Below are 20,415 nucleotides of genomic sequence, written 5' to 3'. Positions count from 1 at the left end.
AATAAATCAGATATACATAAATAAAATAAAATAAAATAATTAAGCTAAAATTTATGCAAATTATAAAAATACTTAATTAATAATTATTTTATTACAACAATTAGTAGATTAAACTGTCGGCGAAAAAGTAAATCCAAAATATTCCAGAGGATTTCAAATATTTTATAAATAAAATAAAATAATATATGGAGGGAATTATTAAATAAAGTATAAAGAAATTGTAATTGTAATTAAAATAAAAAAAAGGTGTACGATATAATTGATTTTTATTAAGTAAATTGTCTTCTGGAATCTACTTTTTTCATCATCTCAAGTACACGCAATTGCCTGTTATCTATTATTATAATTATTAATAATATTATTATTATCATTATCATTATTATATATAGTAGGGTATTTCCTCGTGTTGGAATATATATTATTCCACTCCAAGGCAACTCGTGAAAGTGACCCGGTATTATTTAAAAAGACGACAGATCACTCAATGGACTGTATAATATATTACAATTTAAATTTCATTATTATCATTATTTAATCACTCAATAAGAGAGTCATTGACAGTTATCGATTAATTTTGAACATTTTTTCTAAAGCGTTGACCTCGATTGGGGCCATTTTTGTTTCCACCAGAATTATTACCGCCACCATTACCACTGCCACCGCCGCTACCCATATTACCACTGCCTCCACTGTTGTTGTAATTTTTACCGAATCCAGAATTGAAATTACCACCGGGTCCATGACCGGACTGATTGCCCGATGACATTTGATTGCGGAAGTTTGGTCCAAAGCCTGGAGGACGGTCGAAATTTGGAGGCATTTGATTGTTGCCGGGGTTCGGACCCCGGAAATTGGGAGGAGGAAAATTGTTATTGAACGGCACGTTTTGACTAGGCGCAAAGGGTGCCATGGGATTTGGTCGGTAAGGTTGATTGGGTCCATAATTTCCATTGGGCGGTCGGAAGTTGGGCCCGAAGTTAGGCGGCATGGGTGGTGGACCGTTGGGTCCAAAGTTAGGCGGCATGTGCATCAAATGTGGCGGCATTGGGCCACTATTGTCATTGCCTCCCATCATATTTGGATTGTTTTTATTCTGCATGTTTGAAAGATGATTCATAGCCTGGTGATGCTGGTGATGAGGAGGCATCATTGATAATATCGACGGAGGTGGCATATTTGGACTGATGTTCTGCATGTTATGGTGATTCGAACCCATATTTCCTGGAGGCATATTTCCCATTGACATTGACATATTACTACCTGACATATTTGAAGACATATCTCGTTTATCGAAATTAGAACGCCCGTCATTCGAACCACTGTTCATTCCTTTTTCATCATCCCAAGATCTCTGTCGTCCATCACGATCCATATCTCCGCTGCCATAATTATCACCACCGTCCATAGACGGTTTCTTGAACCCTCCGAGAATTGGCGGTGGTCCTAAATGCCTGAAATCCCTATCACCAAATGAATTTCTCATGTCAAACGAATTGCGCATGTCAAACTCGTTCATCATTCCACCCGGCGGCCTTCCTGGACCACTTGCCGACGCAACATTCATTCTCATGTCTTCATCACCACGAGCCATTCCTCCACGACTATCTACACTGTTCATTCTCCTGAGATCCTCATCTTGATTAGCGAAGTAATTATTTTGATCCTGTGAATTTTTCATACCCGCCATTAGCCTTAAATCACTGTCGCTATTAATTGATGTCGAATCTTCAGACATTCCGCCAACACCAAACACAGGTTGATGCATTTTATTATTTCGATCAGTTGGATTCGCTTCGCTCCACGCAATTAATTGATCGAATTTTCGCTTCCCTCCGTAATTCAAAGCTTTCAATAATTCGGGATTTTGAGCAAACTTCGAGCTTGGCAGAGGTGGAGGTAAATCAATATTTGGAACTTTCGAGTAATCTATATCACCCTCATCTTGTAAATAATCTTCGTCTGTTTCCGTTTCTTCAGGTAAATTTATTACGACATCCTTAAGCTCTTCTATTTCACCTGCAGTAATTAATTTATTTATGGCATCGTTACCCTTGACGATGGCATCAGCAAGTTTTGAGCCAGCTAGAAAATAAAATAATAATTATAATACAATAAAAATATATTTTCATAACAATAAAATGAATAAATAAAATACTTACGTTCTACGGGAATTATTTTTCCATGTAAAATAATAGCATTAGGTGCAACTTCATTCAAAGGTACTGCTCCCGGGGTCGTTTCAATCAACTGATTGACAATAGCATTCAACGCTTCTACTTGTTCTGGGTCTTCAGCTTCCATTTCATTCCATTGCGCTTGGAAGTTACGCGGAATGGGCTTGCTGTACGGGACCTTTTTACTTGCCGCGAGTTTTTTACTCTCTTCAGCAGCGTGGTCGAGGTCCAAACCAGGTATACCCTGCGAAGTGTCTTCTTCCATTGATTGGTCAATGTCGTACTCATTTATTTTATCTTCAGGACCCATTCCCGGAATTACTGCAGCCTCATCAGCTGAATTATCAATAAAAAAATAAAATTTCAATTTTTATTTACACTAACAAAATAAATTAATTAATTAATGAGTCAATTAAAAATACGCTACCAATTTCATGGTCATCAACACCAGCCGCTCCAGCAGGTAAGGTATTGAGATTATATTTATCTCTCATAAGATCTCCTGGGCGATTTCGTGTCCAGAATTTCGAAGTGTGATCATTGCTACCAGAGCAAAGAATGTGACCTAACGGATGCCATGCAAGTGTCCAGACAATACTGTCGTGAGCCTGTTCTATGGCGCCTACTTCTTTGTCGGCTCTGCAATAAAATAAAATTCAAGTTAACGTTAATTAAATAAAATAAATTAAAAATAAATAGATCTCTTACCCGACGTGCCAGAATAGAATAGCGCCGTCGCTGCCGCCACTACAAAAAAGACCTTCATGACTCGGATGCCAAGCAACACTCGAAGCTTCTTTTTTGTGACCGCGAAAAGTTTGAACCTCTTGGCTCAAATTTCTCAAATCGAAAAGCTTCAACAGATGATCCCTCGACGCCGTCACCAGCCAATTTCCGTTTTCATTCCATTTAACATCCATTACTGTACTTTTGTGAGCGTGCAAGGTAGCCAACGACTGACCAGTCTTTGGATCCCATAATTTTATTGGCTGCTGATTATCTTTGCTCCCGGAGATGACTAGACTTTTTTGTGGATGCCAGTGGACACATTTAACATCCGCGCCGTGACCTATATACAAATACCCAGTTATCCCTCCGTCTATTTCTTCCTTGCTTACTTTTATTTTATAATAGATTTTTTTTTTTTTTTATAAATGTTAGACACTTAATTGATATAAAAATAAATAATTTATTTAAAATAAATAAAAAAAATATACCCCTGAGTATTTTCTCCTCATGGCAGCGTAGAAAGTCCCAAATTCTGACGGTTCCGTCGTCACTGCAAGTCGCCAATTTGTGATCCGTTGGACTGAAACTACCCGCCGAAAAAAACATAATAATTACATACTACACCGACCCCACTTTTATTTATTATTAATTACTAATATTAATTTTATAAATATATAAATAAGTAAATAAATATTGTGTTGTATTTCATTACTTTATTTTCAATTATAAAAAAGCTGAAACTGGTAAAATATACGCGCTGAGATTAATTAAATCGATTGCAAATACACCGAAAAATTATTTATGAAATATTTTAATTATCCGTAACTGAGCCCAGAAGTTGACTTTCTTTTAAATTAATATATTTTTATATTTAAATAAATAACAAGAAGCTATTAGTAGATTTTAGTTTAAAAAAGGGAGCAACTACGAACGAATAATAATCTCCGACAGTCATACCTGGCACACGAGTGATTTAATTGAGTAGTCACTTGATGGAATACTCGTGTAAGATCAATGACTATCAGTCTAATTGAAATAGTAACAGTAATTGTAATAATAAGAATAATAATAATACTAATATCAAATGTACTATCGATGCCACATGACCACCGGAAGATGTTTCCATGAATTATTACTTTTAAAAATAACTTTACTTGCAGATAAAATTTTTATTGTATACAAAAATAACGAGCGGGAATGTGTACATTAATTAAATTTAATTTTTTAAAAAATGCTGCTGCTCTCACCCCCATTCTCTCACTTTCATAATCACATTCATGCACATGTGTAATTGTGTTATCGTAACTGTCAATCGTCTTAGTCATTAATACATTTCCTCCAAAATTTTATTATCAAAAACAAAAAAAAATAATTATATTATAATATATTTTCCATTTGGATATTGTAAATAAGGAGGCAGGATTAAATCTTTATTATTATTTATCAAATATGTATATGTGAAATATATACATGTATATATTTATATGTATATATATATAGATATATCAATGGTCAATAGGAATCTAGATGGGGTGCAGCTTCAGTTTATTTGTAACCAAGCACAATTACAGATATTTATTTGCGCCCGCAATTTAAATATACAGCAGTCCGCAAATTGACGGCAAGGGTTGCCGCGAAAAAAAAATTTATGGATAAATTTAAATTTATTGCGAAATTATTACGTAACTTATAGAAAAGTACTGATGATTAACGATTAAATAATAATTATTAAGAGCGAAAGTTACTTTAGTTTCATGGCCGGGATCACATACGCTCATACGTACACAATAGATCTACCGGACCACGCACGCAGATACAACCCTACCATCAATTTATCGCGTTTTTAAAAAACCATGAATTTAATTATTGTTTTAATAATAATAACAATAGTAAATCATTATTATTATCGTCATACGATTAATTTATTAAGTATAAATATCCGAAAATTCATGGTGGATCGCGATAAAAATAAGAAATGACTTTAATCCATTGAAGAAAACAGAGTAACAGAAAGTCCATTTGACTTGGAGCACTCCAGCAGTACACGAAGACGATAGTAGTTCGAATAAATAGCATAGTGTCACGAGAAACGAAAGGGCTAGAGTGGTGGATGATGATATACCTGAGTCCTCTAATCGCTTCTTTGTGCGCCTGAAACATCTTGACGTTGTTCATGTTGCTCTGCCAGTACTTGACGTAGCCCGAGTGGTCCCCCGTCACCATCCAGCTTTCATTGTGCGACCAAACCATTGTCCTTACCGGGCTGTCGTGTGCCTGTGTGCGAAAAAAATTTATCGTATCAATACCAATTTAGGCGAAAATTTATTACACTTCGAGATAAAATACCTGAAGGATGGTTTCGAAATTAAACGTAAGCCCATTCCAGAGGGTGAATTCCCCGCTCGATGCTCCAGTAACGAGACGTCGACCTTCTGGAGTCCAGGCCATACAAAAAATAGGGCATCGCATTTTATTCGTCGCTGTTTTAACGAACCTCGTTGTCACTGAATTTATTGGATTGTCCACGTAACTCGGAGGTGGTAAAAGGTCCGGGTAGTACATAACATCCGGCTGAAGAGGACGTCTATCACGGAAGTCCCGTTGCCATACACGATTCTAAAACAACCAACATAAATTAGCAAACAGATTCACAAGTACTGTAATTTTAAAAAATAATAAATTAATAACCTCAAGAGTTTTTATTATCGCGGAATTATAATCTACTGTCTTCCTCATGACAGACTTTCTCAATCTCTTGCCGTCAAACTCATCTTGCAGAGCATCCTGTCCACCGGAGATGATTTTCGGGGCATGGTACGGCCGGAAGGGTTTGAAGAATCCTCGTGCGCCATCTCGATGGTTGAGAAATCTTTGTTGCTGCTGCTGCTGCTGTTGAAGCTGCTGCGACTGGAATCCTCCAGGGCTGGTGTTTATCGTGGTCAAATTAGGCGGGGGTGCTGATAAATTTGGAGTCGTCGGTGGTGGGACAGACATGTTGGGTAAACTGATCCCCGTCGGCGGGGGTGGATTCGCAAACTGAACGTTGGTCGACATTGTTAATTATAAAAATAACAATTATTTAAATCCCTTAATCACAAATAATTGTCAAAGATTTTTTATCATTGTTATCTAGGTTAGGACTAAGAAATTGAAGTGAATGGGTGTCTCCATTTTCAAACTCGTATCATCTAGTCTATCTGCAACACATTTAATTATCAATAATTATTAAAGTGCAACTACAATCAAATATTTATCACCGATAATGTTTAAAAAATTTTAAATCACAATCAACAATGTTATTTATTAATAATAATTGTTATTTTAATTACGAATAATAAATCTGTTTATAATTACTTGACGGCGTGGCTGCTACTTAAACTTAAGTCTCTTTCACCCACACACACACGTAACACAAATATATATACATGTACATATATACTTAAAGAATTATTTAAACTATAAATTAAAGAGCTGCAATGACGTCGCTACTTTGTTTTGAATGTTTTACTTTAAAACAATATATTGTATTACAAATATGAAGACAAACAAAATTTATAAAGTTTTGAAAAATTTATTTTGGCGTTGCAAACTACCAATAAATACACACTGCAATAGAACCGACGACGGCGGGTGATTAGAAATTTTCGTCCCAACTTGAGGCTTTACTAAGTATCTATGAAACTTTTTTTATATATTTTAGTTCGTACAGGCGCTTTTTTTCATGCCGGTTTTTGACGCGCGTTCTTGAGCGGCGAATTTGATCACATGACAGATTTTTAAATTTCCCGGTACATCTGAAAAATTTAATGCCAGTGATTGTAATAAATTATTTATAATATTTATTGAGTGGATGTTTGTCCTTGACTTTAAATTTTTTTGACGTTTGTAAGAAGTTTAAAAACTGAGGACATTAGATTTTTAAAGCGCGAAATTTAAAAATCTGTCGTGACAAAAAATTTTGACGCTCAAAACGAGCGTTAAATAGCGGCTTAATTTAAGGTAACTTTCACTAAAAGCCCGCCTTTTAGTAAACAGAACGCTAAATAAATATTGCGCGGGAACTCGCCATTTTATAGATGTTGAAGTATTGGTGACAAAAGAAAATTTATCAAGTGAATTACGCAGCTCGCAGTTGTTAATAAACTCAATAATACGTGTCTTTTTTATAAAATTATAAATTCGAGACTATTAAAGTATTCAAATAATTAATCAAGATGACAATTCCATTGTCCAAGGGAGCGTTAAATGTAATAATTATTTTATCTGTTGTCCATGTTGATGACAATAAGCATCTCTCCACACAAATAATTATTTTATATTTTTTTTTTCTAGGAAATCGCTCAAGGGATTGAAGTCGAGAAACCTATTTTTCAAATTTTGGTAAAATATTAATTTATTTATTAAAGATTAGAAAGTTCTAGGACATTCCTTTGTCTATTGTTACCGTTTGGTTATGTGTGTTTTTCAGGGAACCAAGAGATTAGCGAGCACCGAGAATGAACGTTACAGATTACTTTTGTCTGATGGAGTCACAAGCAATTCATTTACGATGCTCGCGACCCAGCTCAACAGCATGGTCACAAATAATGAATTGTCGGATTTTTCTATCATTGAGATTACTCGTTACGCATTGAGCAATGCCAACAATGCAGGAAAAATGAGGCAAATTTATTTTACAATTCCTACGCTTTAATTTTTAGTTAATTATTAATGATTCTGAAAGTAGCAGACACTAAAAAGTTTTATTTTCAATAAACAAAACAGATACTGGCAGGGAAAAATTTTTAAAAATGCATGTGAATAATTAAAAAAAATTTTGTTATGGTAATTAACAACTTGATAACTGTCAGATGTCGGCTACTTTTAGTATCATATTTATTTTGAAATTTAAAAATTTATTTTATTTTATTTTATTTATTTTCCTCACAGAAAAATTATGGTAATTTTGGGAATCGAAGTTAAAGTACCCGGCAGTGAAGTTGCTGGTAAAATTGGGCACCCAGTCCAACAAGGAAAAGAGTCTGGAGCTAGTGGAGAAGAGAAACCAACTCAAAGAGCAGACACTTCATCGAATGCTGAAAATGTTGGACAAAATCAAAATAAAAGACCTGCTCAAACTGTTGCGCCATTTAGTAAGTTTTCATAATTCGTTACTCGTACTGTCATTTTTTAAAAAATACATTAATTATACAAAAATTTTAATTACTTAGCCAACTAGTTGCTAACTAAATAAGTAAAAGATTATAATTACATATATAATGTAATATTTTTTGATAACAGATGCCAATGCAAATCAAAAACGTCGTCTGAATGAATCTTTGAATTCAGGAGCTTCTATAATGACCAGCCCGATCGCTGCATTGAGTCCATACCAAAATAAGTAAGTTGATATGATCGTTATTTAGAACCACTTGCTTATTAAATTTATAAAATATATTTATTTGATAACTAGGTGGGTAATTAAAGCCAGAGTTGCAAGTAAATCAGACATTAGAACATGGAGCAACTCGCGTGGGGATGGAAAATTATTTAACATGACACTTGTTGATGAAAGCGGTGAAATAAGATGCACTGGATTCACTGATACTGTTGATAAATTCTACAATACAATTGAAGTAATTATTTTATGTTATGCATAATGACTTTAGTTAATATATTTTATGTAATTTTATTTATTTGAATGACAACTTGTTTTTAGGTGGGACAAATTTATTATATATCCCGCGGAGTTTTGAAAGTCGCTAACAAAAATTTTAATACCACGAATAATGATTATGAGATGACACTAAATACAGATACTGAAATTATTCCTTGTCATGATACATGTGAAGATATACCGATGATGAATTACAACTTTGTAAATATCAGTGAGGTTGAAAATTTGCCAAAAGACCAAATCATAGGTATTGTATTCAAATTTAATACTTGCCTAATTTTAATTAATATGACAACGTAAAATTATATTATTAATTTTATATTTTGCTGTCAGATGTATTAGCGGTTGTCAAGTCTTGTGAAAATGTTCAGAATCTTACATCAAGAAACACCGGCCGAGAATTACGTAAGAGAGATGTCAATCTTGTTGATACCTCCAACACTTTGGTAATTATTTTAGTTGTCATGAGCATCATAAATGATTTGTTATTAATTTAAAAAAATTTATTATTGATTACAGATCACTCTTACGCTTTGGGGAACTCAAGCAGAAACTTTTGATGGATCAAATAATCCAGTTGTTGCACTAAAAGGTGTTCGCATTGGAGAATTTCAAAATGGAAAAAACTTGTCCACTATTTCATCAACAGCCATGCAATTAGATCCTGATATTCCTGATGCCCATAGGTAATTATATGATTCATTTACTTATTTTTAATTGTCAATATTAATTTATACAATTATTTATTTATTAATTTAAGACTCCGCGCATGGTTCCTCAATGAAGGCCAAAGAGAGGAAGCGAAATCATTATCGAAAGCTGGTGGTAGTATTGCTAATTGTGAATGGATGACATTAGCAGAAGCTGAAGAAAGAGGTCGTTCTTCAATGGATGTTCCCACAAACTTTATGTGTAAAGCAACCATCAGTTTGATTCGTCCTGACCGTGCTCTGTACAAAGCTTGTCCAAGTGATTCTTGCAATAAAAAAGTAATTATCATTTTTATTATTTTTTAAAATACAATCCAACATTAATTGCAATAAATGATTTTTATTTGTCCAGGTTCTTGATCAAAGCAACGGAATGTTCCGGTGTGAAAAATGTAACAAGGAGTATCCCAACTTCCATTACCGTTTGCTGGCGAACGTAAGTGATGTTTATACAAATGATTAATTGTTTTTTTTTTTTATATTATACAATTAGTTAATTTAAAATCAAAATGTTTAGATGGCCATAACAGACTGGAGCGCTAACTTATGGGTCACCGCGTTCAATGAAACCGGGGAAAAAATTCTTGGTATAAATAGTCAAGAGCTCGGCGAGTTGAGTGAAAACCAACCAGATGAATACAATGACAAATTTTCTGACGTTTCTTTCTCTTCTCATATTTTCCAAGTGCGAATGAGGATGGACACTTACAATGTGCGTATCTAATAAATAAACTAAGTAGGGTAAGATCACTAGTACCTAGACCCTAACCAGTAGCCAGCCGGTCATATACTTTAACATTGGCTCAAAATATATATGATATAATTTAACATGGAGTGGCTGGCTACTGGTTTGAAGCTGGGTACTGGTGATCTTACCCTATCGACTACACATTTTTTTATTTTTATAAGCAAGTACAATATTTTTTTCTGCTTTCAGGATGAGCAACGATTGAAAGGAAATATCATTAGCTGTACACCAATCGATTACAAAACCTACAACAAACACTTGGTTAATGAACTCAAAAAGATAACAAATATTCATGATGTTAAATAACTTTAATTTATTATTTATTTCTTATTTTTCAAAATTCAATTTAACGTATTCCTCTTTTCTTTTTTCAATAATTAATATTATTTATGTAATACTATTATTATCACCAGCAATTTAGATTTCAAAAAGATAAAATATAATTTTGTCTATTATTTATTATTCAAAAGTATACAAAATATGTAAGGTGACAAAATAAATCATTAATTAATAGTAATAAATCTCAAAAAGTGTAATGGTAAAAAAAATGAACCAACCAGTGATATTTCTGTGAAATAACCAGTCCCTAGCCCTTCAAAAAACTATTTTCAATATATTTTATAAATTCAAATTTTGTATAGATTCCAGACCGAATAAATTTCATTTAAATACTCGAGTAAAATTTGCCTTGACTTTAATCAGTAAGAAAATTAACAGCCTGTTTTAAAATCATAAAATATGTACCCAAGTATAAGACATAGGGACCAACAATTGAGTACTTTGCCTTATATTTGAAAATTTAAAAAGGCAGTTTCTTTAACCTCAAACCATCGCTTGTTAAGTTTCAATAAATATTTGAAATATTTTGTATCTGTGATTTTTTATAATAAAAATCCACAAGACATATTTATTATTTTTTCTAATCTAAGAGATAAAAAAATTCCATTTACCAATCATTACTCCCCCTTGTGCTATTTTATCACCATTCTATAAATTTATACTCCAATCAATTAAACCCAGTCTTTAAATATATATCAAAATGAAAGCTGCACTATCATTTAATTTACTAAGTCTATTATTATTTTTTTCAAATAAATTTTTGGAGACAAATTCTTTAACAAATAATCCGAGTCCATTGGTAGTAATTACGTGGGATTATTTGAATGCTACCCAGCATGGTAAGTTTTGAATAATTATTATTATTATTATGAATACCAAAGATTTTTTATAAATACAGTTACCATTTATTTGTGTTTTATAAAGCCTGGAAAATTTTAAATGAAGAGAAAAAAAGTTCAATAGATGCGATTGAAGGTGCCGGCAGTTTATGCGAAGAGCTGCAATGTCGTACTACTGTCGGGTACGGCGGAAGTCCGGATGAAGCTGGTGAAACTACATTGGATGCTATGATTATGGACGGGTATTTACTCAGTTTATTAATAATTTAAGTACTTAATTTAATAAATAAATTGATGCTGTTTGATTAGAGTGAATATGGATGTTGGAGCTGTTGGTGGCATAAGAAATATTAAAAATGCGATATCAGTCGCGCGAAAAGTCCTTGAGAATACAGAGCACACATTACTAGCTGGATCTCTTGCTACTGACTTTGCTGTCAAAATGGGATTCAAGCATGAGTCACTGGCAACTGATTTCTCTAAAAATATGTGGGAATCATGGATGAAAAATAATTGTCAGCCGAACTTCTGGAAAGTATGTTCATGTATACCAGAGATTATATTTAAATAGGGTAGAGTTACAGTTTCTGGCCATTTTAGGGCCAGTTTTGGACACGCAATTTTTTAAATGATTTTTCATTGATTAAAATGAAGTACTAAATTTCAAAAAATAGAGCAGTGGCCACGAATGCTACTTGTACCCTAAATGAAATAAAAATTTTTTTATAGAATGTCAACCCTAATCCATCGGCTTCATGTGGGCCGTACAGTCCTGTAAAAAAATCAATTACTACTAAGATTGCTTTGGAATCAACTGACACTGATGAAGATAATCATGATACGATTGGTATACTTGCGATGGATAGTAATGGAAAAATAGCTGCTGGCACATCGACCAATGGAGCGAATCACAAGATACCAGGGCGTGTTGGAGACTCGCCAGTTCCCGGGGCTGGTGCTTATGCTGATCAAGAAGTTGGTGCTGCTGCCGGTACTGGGGATGGTGATGTAATGATGCGATTCTTGCCCAGGTACCTAGAAAATAGATTTTTTTAAACTGTGGTTGAATATTGGAATGAATCAATTTTAATCCATTGGAATTATTTATTAGCTTCCTGGCTGTTGAAGAAATGCGTCGAGGAGCTTCACCAACGGAAGCTGCAGCAGTAGCAGTAAACAGAATAGCTAAACACTACCCCATGTTCAGAGGTGCTGTCATAGCGCTCAGTAAAAATGGAGATTATGGTGCAGCTTGCAATGGATTCGCTTCTTTTCCTTATTTTGTTAGTAATGCAGCACTTGGGAAACCGACATTATTACGCATTAAGTGTTTCAATTCAATCAAACAAGTGTCATTAATTTAAATATATTTTTATAATATTTACACTCTAATTGTACTCTATCAAAAAAATATATAATCGGTTTCATAAAAAATAAAATTATTCAATTAATTTATATAGTTTTTAAAGACTTGTTAATAAAGAAATCTAAAAAACGGTTGACCCTGCAGGAAAACTTCAAAACTTCCCGCTGTTTACGAAATCAGGAAGCTGAGTCGATTTTCTACAGCAATTCTATCGAAATTCTTAGACGGTGATCCTGATCAAAATTATGCGTCTGATAGATGCTTAAAAGTCTCGGGGGTATCAGCCAAGTCTTCTGGAAGAACACTAGCACATAGAAGTGAAGGAAAAAAATTTTATATCACAACACCGAGCCCTGAGTCTAGATTTTCTATGTGAATTCTTAGACGACGTCTTCTAGAAGAAAAGTAGCACATAGAAGTGAAGGAAAGAAATTTTATTTCGCAACACCGAGCCATGTTCTAAAAATTTTATTTGAAGGAAAGAGACCTAGTACATGATCAGGGAACTAGGTCTCTTATCTTACTTACAAATAACTTGTCTATAATAATTAAAAAATGTCTGTCTGCTACTTTCAGGATCATAAAAAACTGGAGACCGGGAGCATGTTCAGAAATACACTCTGGAAGATAAATATCCAACTCCTGCGTTCAGAAATATCCTCTAGTCGTCAAATCAAAGGAATAATTCGACATTACAAAGGTACTAATCACCTGGAAAAGTAATTTTTCATCTCCAGAGTGTGTTTCTGAACATGCCCCGGGTAATTCGTCCTGCTTACAATTTTTTAATCGCGGGAAAATATTAAAAAATATATTTGACAGCGACTCTGTTGAGCAAAACAAGAACCCGAAATTGTCTTCTCCACATTGTCAATATTGTTTGAGGTTAAATAATAAAATATTGTAAATTAGTGTCTTATTAAATATATTTATTCCACAATACAAATAAATAAATTCTTATAAATAAATAAAAAATGACAAAATACACAGAATTTCAAGTAGTCGTGTTGGCTGGCGGTAAGGGTTCAAGAATGACAGAATTAACAGCAGGAAAAACAAAGTGTCTTTTACCAATTCATAATGTGCCAATGATTTATTATCCACTTAAATCACTGGAGAAAGCCGGATTTACTGAAGCAATCGTTATTGTAATAGAAAACACAAAGAAAGAAATAACAGCGACTCTAGATAAATTGAATCTCAACATAAAATTGGAGTTTGTTGGAATACCAGAGAGCGAAGATCTCGGAACAGCTGACGCCGTTCGTTATATTCACGACAAAATTCACAAAGATTTTATTGTTATTTCATGTGATTTAATTGCTGACATAAATATCACTGAAGTTTTGAATTTGTACCGCAAAAATAATGCCAGTATCACTTCTGTCATGTTCCCGTTGCCCAAAATACCTTCAACTTTTATCGTTCCTGGACCTAAAAATAAACAGAAACCTGAAACAGACTTAATTGGAATTGATAATAAAACAAATAGATTAGTATTTTTAGCTTCTGCGTCAGATTTTGAGGAAGATCTTCATATTTCTCATAAATTATTACAAAAACACACCAATTTTACCATGTACTCAAAATTATTAGATGCGCATTTCTACGTCATCAGTAAATGGGTTCTCGATTTTTTGGTCCACAACAAGTAAGAATTTTAAATTAATTTTATAATTATTATAATTAAAATATATTAATTGTTATAAATTTAAACAGGAGTTTTGGAACACTCAAAGGTGAATTATTTCCTTACATCGTAAAAAAACAATTGAGCCGTCCACCAAAACCATCAGCAGACGACAAAAATGCATCAGTAGTAAAAATGGATATCAAAGATGACATTTATCGTTTCGCTGTTGAAAATAAATTGGATTCACTGATCAGAAAAATGTCGGCATTCAATGATCATAGTTCTGATCTTGATAATGCTTATCATGATGACATAATCAGGTGTTACGCATACATGATACCCAGTAATTGTGGACTCAGAGCTAATACCATACAAATGTATAGTTTCGCTAATAGTATGGTATGTTACCCAAATTTTTTTTTATTTATTAACATAAATATTGTTGACTAATAAAGTTAAATATCTGGTTGATTTCAGGCATCAGACACTCCTCCGTACAACATTATTACACAAACAATTTCCCCTCTTGCTACAGTAAAAAGTACTCAGGTTGTTAATTGTCGTATTGATGAAGGAGCTCTGATTGATGAAAAGACATCAGTAAAAGAATCACACATCGGCCCTGCTGCGACTATTGAACCCAAGACACGAATTTCCGACAGCGTTATTATGGGAAATGTCACTATTAAACAAAGGTGACATTAATTTTTGAATTATAACTCAGTAAATGTGATATGATCCTGAAGCTCGTAGACAATTAAAAATTTTCGCTTTTTTTTTTCATCAAATCAGTTACAAAAAAATTGCACATATACAAAATTTAATAAGCTGTAGGTGCGATTTTTTTAAACATTTTTTTTTATATTTTATTCTTTTAGAAAAAAAATCCAAAAATTTGAATGTAGCAGACATCAGACAAATTTAAAATTATAAATAAATAGAGTAAATAATTATGATCCTGAAGTTAGCAGACAATTCAAAATTTTTGGATTTTTTTTTTGAACAATTAAATTTGAAGAAAAAAAAAAAAAAACCAAAAATATGCACATGTAGAAAATTTAAAAAACTACAGGTGCAATTTTTTCCAATATTTTTTTTTTTCTGGTTTATCGTCGAAAAAAAAATCAAAAAATTATTAGACGTCTGCTAACTTCAGTATCATAAATAATTAATCAAATAAAATTTAAAAAAAAAGCGCATTTAAAAAATTTTAAAATTGATAAGTGCATTTTATATATATATTTTTTTTTTTAAATTATTTACTCTATTTATTTGTAATTTTAAATTTGTCTGATGTCTGCTACATTCACACTCATAAATTTTTTTTGTATTTGCAGTTACTTAGTAATTAATTAGTCAATTGATAATTAATTATTGTATTTTCAGATGTGTTATACAAAACTGTATACTTTGTAACGGCTGCACTGTTGAAGAAGGATGCGAATTAAAAGATTGTCTCGTTGGTGCTCAGCATATTGTCCGCCAAGGAAGTAATCATTCACGTGAAGTTCTAACTGAAGCTGATAGATTTATGGAAATTTAATAAATAAAATTTTATATATTTCAACTTCTGTATTTTGACTTTTCATTCCATTTACCATTGATACATTTTATTAATATTAAACGCCAGTTATATATTCCCGCGCTACTCTGACTATTTCCGGTTAAAACTAACGACCTCTACCTTCACTTTGCTCCAGTAGCAAGTCGGTCTTTTTCTGTTCGGAGCTTACAGTTCCAAGATGGTGAGTTTAATTTCTTTTGTAAAAATCCAATAAATATCACGTAATCCCCGTGATTTAACTGTCAATTTATTAATTAATATGTCAGTAAACATTTAATATATTAATTTAATAAAATAGTTATAATGTTAATAAATCTTTTGTTGTTTAAAAACCCATGTGACAAAAGAATAGGTTAGATTTTTCAAATGTTTTCGTGACATATTTTATTTATATTGCTGTGACCCATCGGAAAATGAAGAAACCATCAAATAATTGGTGATGTTGATGGTAATTAATTAATTGATTGAATGAATTATTTTTTTTACAGACGAAAGGTACTTCCAGTTTTGGAAAGCGGCACAATAAAACCCACACTTTGTGCCGAAGATGTGGACGTAGTTCGTACCACATCCAAAAGTCCAAATGTGCTCAGTGTGGATACCCAGCTAAAAAAATGAGATCATGTAAGTAATTTATCATATCATTAAATACATTAATCAACTGATTAATTAAACCTCCACATCTCATTGTTTGTTTTATCTATTTTTCGAGCACTGATTTTAATCATCAGTTCAATTACCTGACACTTGACTCGATATTTCATTTAAAATCTGATCTACTTTTTAAAGAATTGAAACCATCTGATTCGTAATCAAATACTAGAAAATAAATATAAATAATGTTGTTATGTTTGTAGACAACTGGTCAATCAAAGCCAAAAGGAGGAAGACCACTGGTACTGGACGTATGCGTCACTTGAAAATCGTACGCCGTAAATTCAAGTAAGTCAATTATTTATTTAATTAATTGTTTGTTTTTTAAATGATTGTCATTCAAACAATCTAATTGATTGTTGATTTTATTTTTACAGGAACGGATTCAGAGAAGGAGTACCTAAGCCGAAAGCTGTCGCAGCTAAATAATTAAATAGTTATTATAACAACAATTTAAAATCGGCAAACAATACATCAATAAAAAATCTGTAACATCTTTATAAAATCACGTATTGTTTATAATCCTTTGTTTTTTTTTAATCCAATTAACTCGACAAGTAAAATATAATTAAATCGCCTAAATAATCTAAGATTCTAATCGATTATTGATAAGCAGAAGAGATTAATTAGATAATAATTTTTACAAAAACATTTTTTGTGATTAGTTAACATTTATTTATTTTTTATAAGAACTTACTATCGTTCTTTACTTTGATCTTAAACTTTTTATAGTTTTTTTTACCATTCATCAAGTTGCTGTCGTTTATAATCCGTTGGATAATTGAGGAGATTTTAAAAATCATAGTCTTAGATAATAGTTTGTAAATAGTCGGAGCGCAATAGATTATAAGCATGATTTTATTATTATTATTATTATTATTAACTTGGAGTAAAACGCACGTTCAAGTCATCACTGGTGCGTTGAGGTGATCATCATGTTCCACTACTCCTTTTTTGCTGATTGATAAAGAAAAAAAAAATAGGTGAAAGAACTCATGAAGATGTTTTTCGCTGCATGACCGAATGCGCAAACGCGATAGCGATGCATCCTCGCGATGAAGACCTCGCCGAGGAGAAAAGGTATTTAGCGTGGCCGCTGGAGTAATGAAATGTCAGTCTGTTACTGTCAGCGGTTGCTCTAGGATGGGGAATAGCTTTTTCTCGCCTTGCAATTGTCTGTAGTCAGTAGCAAAGGGGTACCGCGTTCAAGGGGTCACTAATTAAGGGCTCCCAGTTCATTTAAAATTTTTTTAAAGTCGTGGAAAGTTATGCCACGACTTCAACCAAGTAAATTTATTTTTCCCATGTACAAGCGTCAACGAATCAAGAATTGTCAAGGTGAAGAAAATATTAAATAACGTAAATAATAATATTAAATAAGGGTGATAATTTTATCAACTACTGAATTGGTAATTCAAAAGTTGTTTAAATATTTACAACTTTATAAATCCCTTAATTCCATACAAATGAACTTTATAAAGCATATTGTATTTGGTAAGAATTTTTTTGAATAATAGTTTTATTATTTTTATTGTTTATTAATTAACTATGGAATTTAACGATAATTAATAGGAAAATACCTCATAGTCACAAACACCGTGAGCTGTGGTTTGATGATGGGTATTGGGGATATTTTGCAGCAACGCAGTGAACAATGGAAACGTAAATATTTACAATCGTTTACTGATCAGGAGCTTGATATAATGGATGATAAAAAAAGTAATTTATTATTTGTACATTGCTCCAATAATTTTAATAATGACAGTACGAGCAATCAGCTGGTAAATTTGACGAATAAATTCCAAGATAACGACTCGGTGACCAATTCCCATGATCTTGTGAGAACGAGAAACATGGCGATGATTGGTTTGATCCAAGGTCCATTCCATCATTACTTTTACGCGTTTTTGGATCGATTTCTGCCAGGTAGAACAGCCAGGTCGGTTGTAAAAAAGACATTTCTTGATCAAATTATTGCCAGCCCTACTTGTCTTTCTATTTTTTTCTTCGGTCATGAGATGCTCGAGCAGCGCGACTTTCGCTTAATGTACGGCGAAATTTTGGAGAAACTTCTGGAAACTTATAAAGTATATACTTATCTTTGTTTCATGGCTTAAAAGCAATTAATTACCTGTAAGTACTTGACCTATCGTGATTTTTTAAATTGCAGGTGGATTGTTGCTTTTGGCCTCCCACGCAAATTTTGAATTTCTTGTTCGTACCAATTCAATACCGCGTAATTTACATTAATCTTATGAATGTTTTTTATAATATATTTTTGTCATACACTAAATATGTAAGTATTTTAAAATATGAATATAAATATCTATAATTTTATTTATTAAATATATTTTTTTTCAACAGGATGCTGACTAAAAATTGGACAATGATGGAGAATATTATTACCTACTTTACGTTATCTGATAATTCAAATAAAAAAAATGTAAAAAATATTTTTGTATCAAAAATTAATAAATTTTAATTAAAAGAATTGTTTTTAAATATTTTCGAGTATTGATTAAATTAATTAGCATTAAGATCTGATTATAAATTTTCAGAAGATTACAATTGACAGAGATGATCTTTAATTTATTTTTTAAGAGATCTCTGTCACATTGACTTGTTCTCAATAATGGAAAGTTTACGAAGATAAAAAGTAAATTTTTAATACATCATTGATGACCTGTCGGCCCGTTATCACAGCGCATACGATGCGAGAATAAAATAGATTTCCGCAATAACAATTCGCGATTGCATAGATATCGATTATATTATTCGGATTATCTTTGTTGTCTTACAGCACACACACAAGCACGTGCTTTCAACGAAAAGAAAAATAAACCTGTCCTCAGGAATGATCTAGAGTGGGAAAAAATTTCGTACCCAGACAGTCGCCAGAGTGCAAACACCCGCAGTACTTAGATGATAAACAAAAATACAAAACAATAAATTGATAAAATTGAAACAATTGCGCAATTTTTTAGATCGTGGTACCTGATATGAATTTTTTTTATCGCAACCTCGATCTCGTCATTCAGGCGCCAGTTTATTTGTCAAATGCTGTGCTCTGACATTAATCTTTGTCGCTTAATTAAATGTAAACTTTGCCCTGGGCCCTGGGTATCGAAAACAATAACAAAAATATTTTTATATTTTATATCTACCGATAGCATTAAATGTCATATTGAATTTGGATGCAAAGTGGCTTGTAACTTTGTTTTTTTGTTAGTAATAAGCAGTGTCTAATAATGGTCGATTTTTTGAAAAACGCTATAGAAAATCAGGACTTGTCGCCGTCTAAAAAAAAAATATATAGAAAACCTGAACTTGTCGCCGTCTAAGAAAACTTATAGGAAATTTATAGAAAACCAGAACCTGTCACTGTCTAAGAAAATTCATAGGGAATTTATAGAGAACCAGAACTTGTCACCGTCTAAGAAAATTCATAGAGAACCAGAGCTTGTCACCGTCTAAGAAAATTTATAGAGAACCAGAACTTGTCACCGTCTAAGAAAATTCATAGAGAACCAGAACTTGTCACCGTCTAAGAAAATTCATAGGAAACTTATGTAAAATCTATAGAAAACCAGAACCTGTCATCGTCTAAGAAAATGTATAGAAAATTTTGAATTCAACACTTTCTTTTTGATTTAAGATTTACGATTAGTAATTAATAAAATCAATCTGTGACATTGGACTGTTGGTGATTGATTATCCGTAACACCAGGAATCTGGATATTTGGGATCTTAAGATGACAATTGTCATCGGAATCTGTGTAGTGGCCATCCGCCTTTTTAAATTTTACTCCCAGATGCGCACGCATTACAGGAATCTACCCGCCATGCGCGCGTTGCGTTTCAAATAAATTGGCGGGTAAATTCAAATAACGGAACTGACAGTTCTTTATTACCGTGGGAGTAAAAAAAAAAAAATTTTATGAGTAATATGAAACAGATACCGATATTTCCATCAAAGGACGCGCGCGCAATAAATGTCATTGCG

The 20,415-nt window shown here is 32.7% G+C and overlaps 6 protein-coding genes across 6 annotated transcripts; 5 read left to right on the top strand and 1 right to left on the bottom strand.

The window, feature by feature from the left end:
- Positions 1-149: 149 nt before the first annotated feature.
- Positions 150-6,553, bottom strand: LOC130663059 (uncharacterized). The gene is made up of 9 exons (XM_057462120.1): positions 6,258-6,553; positions 5,592-6,100; positions 5,250-5,519; positions 5,026-5,177; positions 3,392-3,489; positions 2,883-3,243; positions 2,602-2,813; positions 2,160-2,510; positions 150-2,082 (listed from the first exon to the last, which is right to left on the bottom strand). Exons 2-9 carry the CDS (start codon positions 5,955-5,957, stop codon positions 569-571), a joined length of 3,324 nt encoding a protein of 1,107 aa, XP_057318103.1. The 5' UTR covers positions 5,958-6,100; positions 6,258-6,553; the 3' UTR covers positions 150-568.
- Positions 6,554-6,963: 410 nt separating this feature from the next.
- Positions 6,964-10,547, top strand: LOC130663061 (replication protein A 70 kDa DNA-binding subunit). The gene is made up of 13 exons (XM_057462122.1): positions 6,964-7,150; positions 7,236-7,283; positions 7,372-7,565; positions 7,833-8,035; positions 8,184-8,283; positions 8,356-8,518; positions 8,602-8,806; positions 8,893-9,005; positions 9,079-9,245; positions 9,320-9,548; positions 9,622-9,705; positions 9,787-9,981; positions 10,207-10,547. The coding sequence occupies exons 1-13, from the start codon at positions 7,118-7,120 to the stop codon at positions 10,321-10,323; spliced, it is 1,851 nt and encodes a 616-aa protein (XP_057318105.1). The 5' UTR covers positions 6,964-7,117; the 3' UTR covers positions 10,324-10,547.
- Positions 10,548-10,696: 149 nt separating this feature from the next.
- On the top strand, positions 10,697-12,631 carry LOC130663067 (N(4)-(Beta-N-acetylglucosaminyl)-L-asparaginase-like). Its single transcript, XM_057462128.1, has 5 exons — positions 10,697-11,195; positions 11,281-11,437; positions 11,505-11,730; positions 11,925-12,226; positions 12,307-12,631. Exons 1-5 carry the CDS (start codon positions 11,057-11,059, stop codon positions 12,557-12,559), a joined length of 1,077 nt encoding a protein of 358 aa, XP_057318111.1. The 5' UTR covers positions 10,697-11,056; the 3' UTR covers positions 12,560-12,631.
- A 764-nt stretch (positions 12,632-13,395) lies between these two features.
- LOC130663065 (translation initiation factor eIF-2B subunit gamma) lies at positions 13,396-15,844 on the top strand. The gene is made up of 4 exons (XM_057462125.1): positions 13,396-14,212; positions 14,281-14,593; positions 14,672-14,889; positions 15,581-15,844. The coding sequence occupies exons 1-4, from the start codon at positions 13,536-13,538 to the stop codon at positions 15,735-15,737; spliced, it is 1,365 nt and encodes a 454-aa protein (XP_057318108.1). The 5' UTR covers positions 13,396-13,535; the 3' UTR covers positions 15,738-15,844.
- On the top strand, positions 15,798-16,920 carry LOC130663074 (60S ribosomal protein L37). The gene is made up of 4 exons (XM_057462137.1): positions 15,798-15,939; positions 16,247-16,382; positions 16,616-16,700; positions 16,790-16,920. The coding sequence occupies exons 1-4, from the start codon at positions 15,937-15,939 to the stop codon at positions 16,839-16,841; spliced, it is 276 nt and encodes a 91-aa protein (XP_057318120.1). The 5' UTR covers positions 15,798-15,936; the 3' UTR covers positions 16,842-16,920.
- Positions 16,921-17,507: 587 nt separating this feature from the next.
- LOC130663070 (mpv17-like protein 2) lies at positions 17,508-18,932 on the top strand. Its single transcript, XM_057462132.1, has 4 exons — positions 17,508-17,906; positions 17,985-18,499; positions 18,583-18,708; positions 18,777-18,932. Exons 1-4 carry the CDS (start codon positions 17,879-17,881, stop codon positions 18,786-18,788), a joined length of 681 nt encoding a protein of 226 aa, XP_057318115.1. The 5' UTR covers positions 17,508-17,878; the 3' UTR covers positions 18,789-18,932.
- Positions 18,933-20,415: the final 1,483 nt, after the last annotated feature.

Source organism: Microplitis mediator, chromosome 2 (assembly GCF_029852145.1).
Source record: "Microplitis mediator isolate UGA2020A chromosome 2, iyMicMedi2.1, whole genome shotgun sequence".
Classification (NCBI taxonomy): Eukaryota; Metazoa; Arthropoda; class Insecta; order Hymenoptera; family Braconidae; genus Microplitis; species Microplitis mediator.
Note: the sequence above shows the minus strand (reverse complement) of the source record. Positions and strands in the feature narration are given on the sequence as shown.

Excerpts from the sequence above, each read along its gene's own strand:
- LOC130663061 (XM_057462122.1), top strand. The coding sequence starts at position 7,118 with ATGACAATTCCATTGTCCAAGGGAGCGTTAAAT. Across the intron at positions 8,036-8,183 it reads TCAAACTGTTGCGCCATTTA|ATGCCAATGCAAATCAAAAA; the intron begins GTAAGTTTTCAT and ends TTTTGATAACAG. Across the intron at positions 9,549-9,621 it reads GTGATTCTTGCAATAAAAAA|GTTCTTGATCAAAGCAACGG; the intron begins GTAATTATCATT and ends TTATTTGTCCAG.
- LOC130663059 (XM_057462120.1), bottom strand. The coding sequence starts at position 5,957 with ATGTCGACCAACGTTCAGTTTGCGAATCCACCCCCGCCGACGGGGATC. Across the intron at positions 5,520-5,591 it reads CGATAATAAAAACTCTTGAG|AATCGTGTATGGCAACGGGA; the intron begins GTTATTAATTTA and ends TGGTTGTTTTAG. Across the intron at positions 2,511-2,601 it reads TGTTGATGACCATGAAATTG|CTGATGAGGCTGCAGTAATT; the intron begins GTAGCGTATTTT and ends TTGATAATTCAG.
- LOC130663067 (XM_057462128.1), top strand. The coding sequence starts at position 11,057 with ATGAAAGCTGCACTATCATTTAATTTACTAAGTCTATTATTATTTTTT. Across the intron at positions 11,438-11,504 it reads GATGCTATGATTATGGACGG|AGTGAATATGGATGTTGGAG; the intron begins GTATTTACTCAG and ends CTGTTTGATTAG. Across the intron at positions 12,227-12,306 it reads ATGATGCGATTCTTGCCCAG|CTTCCTGGCTGTTGAAGAAA; the intron begins GTACCTAGAAAA and ends ATTATTTATTAG.
- LOC130663065 (XM_057462125.1), top strand. The coding sequence starts at position 13,536 with ATGACAAAATACACAGAATTTCAAGTAGTCGTGTTGGCTGGCGGTAAG. Across the intron at positions 14,213-14,280 it reads GATTTTTTGGTCCACAACAA|GAGTTTTGGAACACTCAAAG; the intron begins GTAAGAATTTTA and ends AAATTTAAACAG. Across the intron at positions 14,890-15,580 it reads AATGTCACTATTAAACAAAG|ATGTGTTATACAAAACTGTA; the intron begins GTGACATTAATT and ends TTGTATTTTCAG.
- LOC130663074 (XM_057462137.1), top strand. Across the intron at positions 16,383-16,615 it reads AGCTAAAAAAATGAGATCAT|ACAACTGGTCAATCAAAGCC; the intron begins GTAAGTAATTTA and ends TTATGTTTGTAG. Across the intron at positions 16,701-16,789 it reads ATCGTACGCCGTAAATTCAA|GAACGGATTCAGAGAAGGAG; the intron begins GTAAGTCAATTA and ends TTATTTTTACAG.
- LOC130663070 (XM_057462132.1), top strand. The coding sequence starts at position 17,879 with ATGAACTTTATAAAGCATATTGTATTTG. Across the intron at positions 17,907-17,984 it reads TATAAAGCATATTGTATTTG|GAAAATACCTCATAGTCACA; the intron begins GTAAGAATTTTT and ends GATAATTAATAG. Across the intron at positions 18,500-18,582 it reads AACTTCTGGAAACTTATAAA|GTGGATTGTTGCTTTTGGCC; the intron begins GTATATACTTAT and ends TTTAAATTGCAG.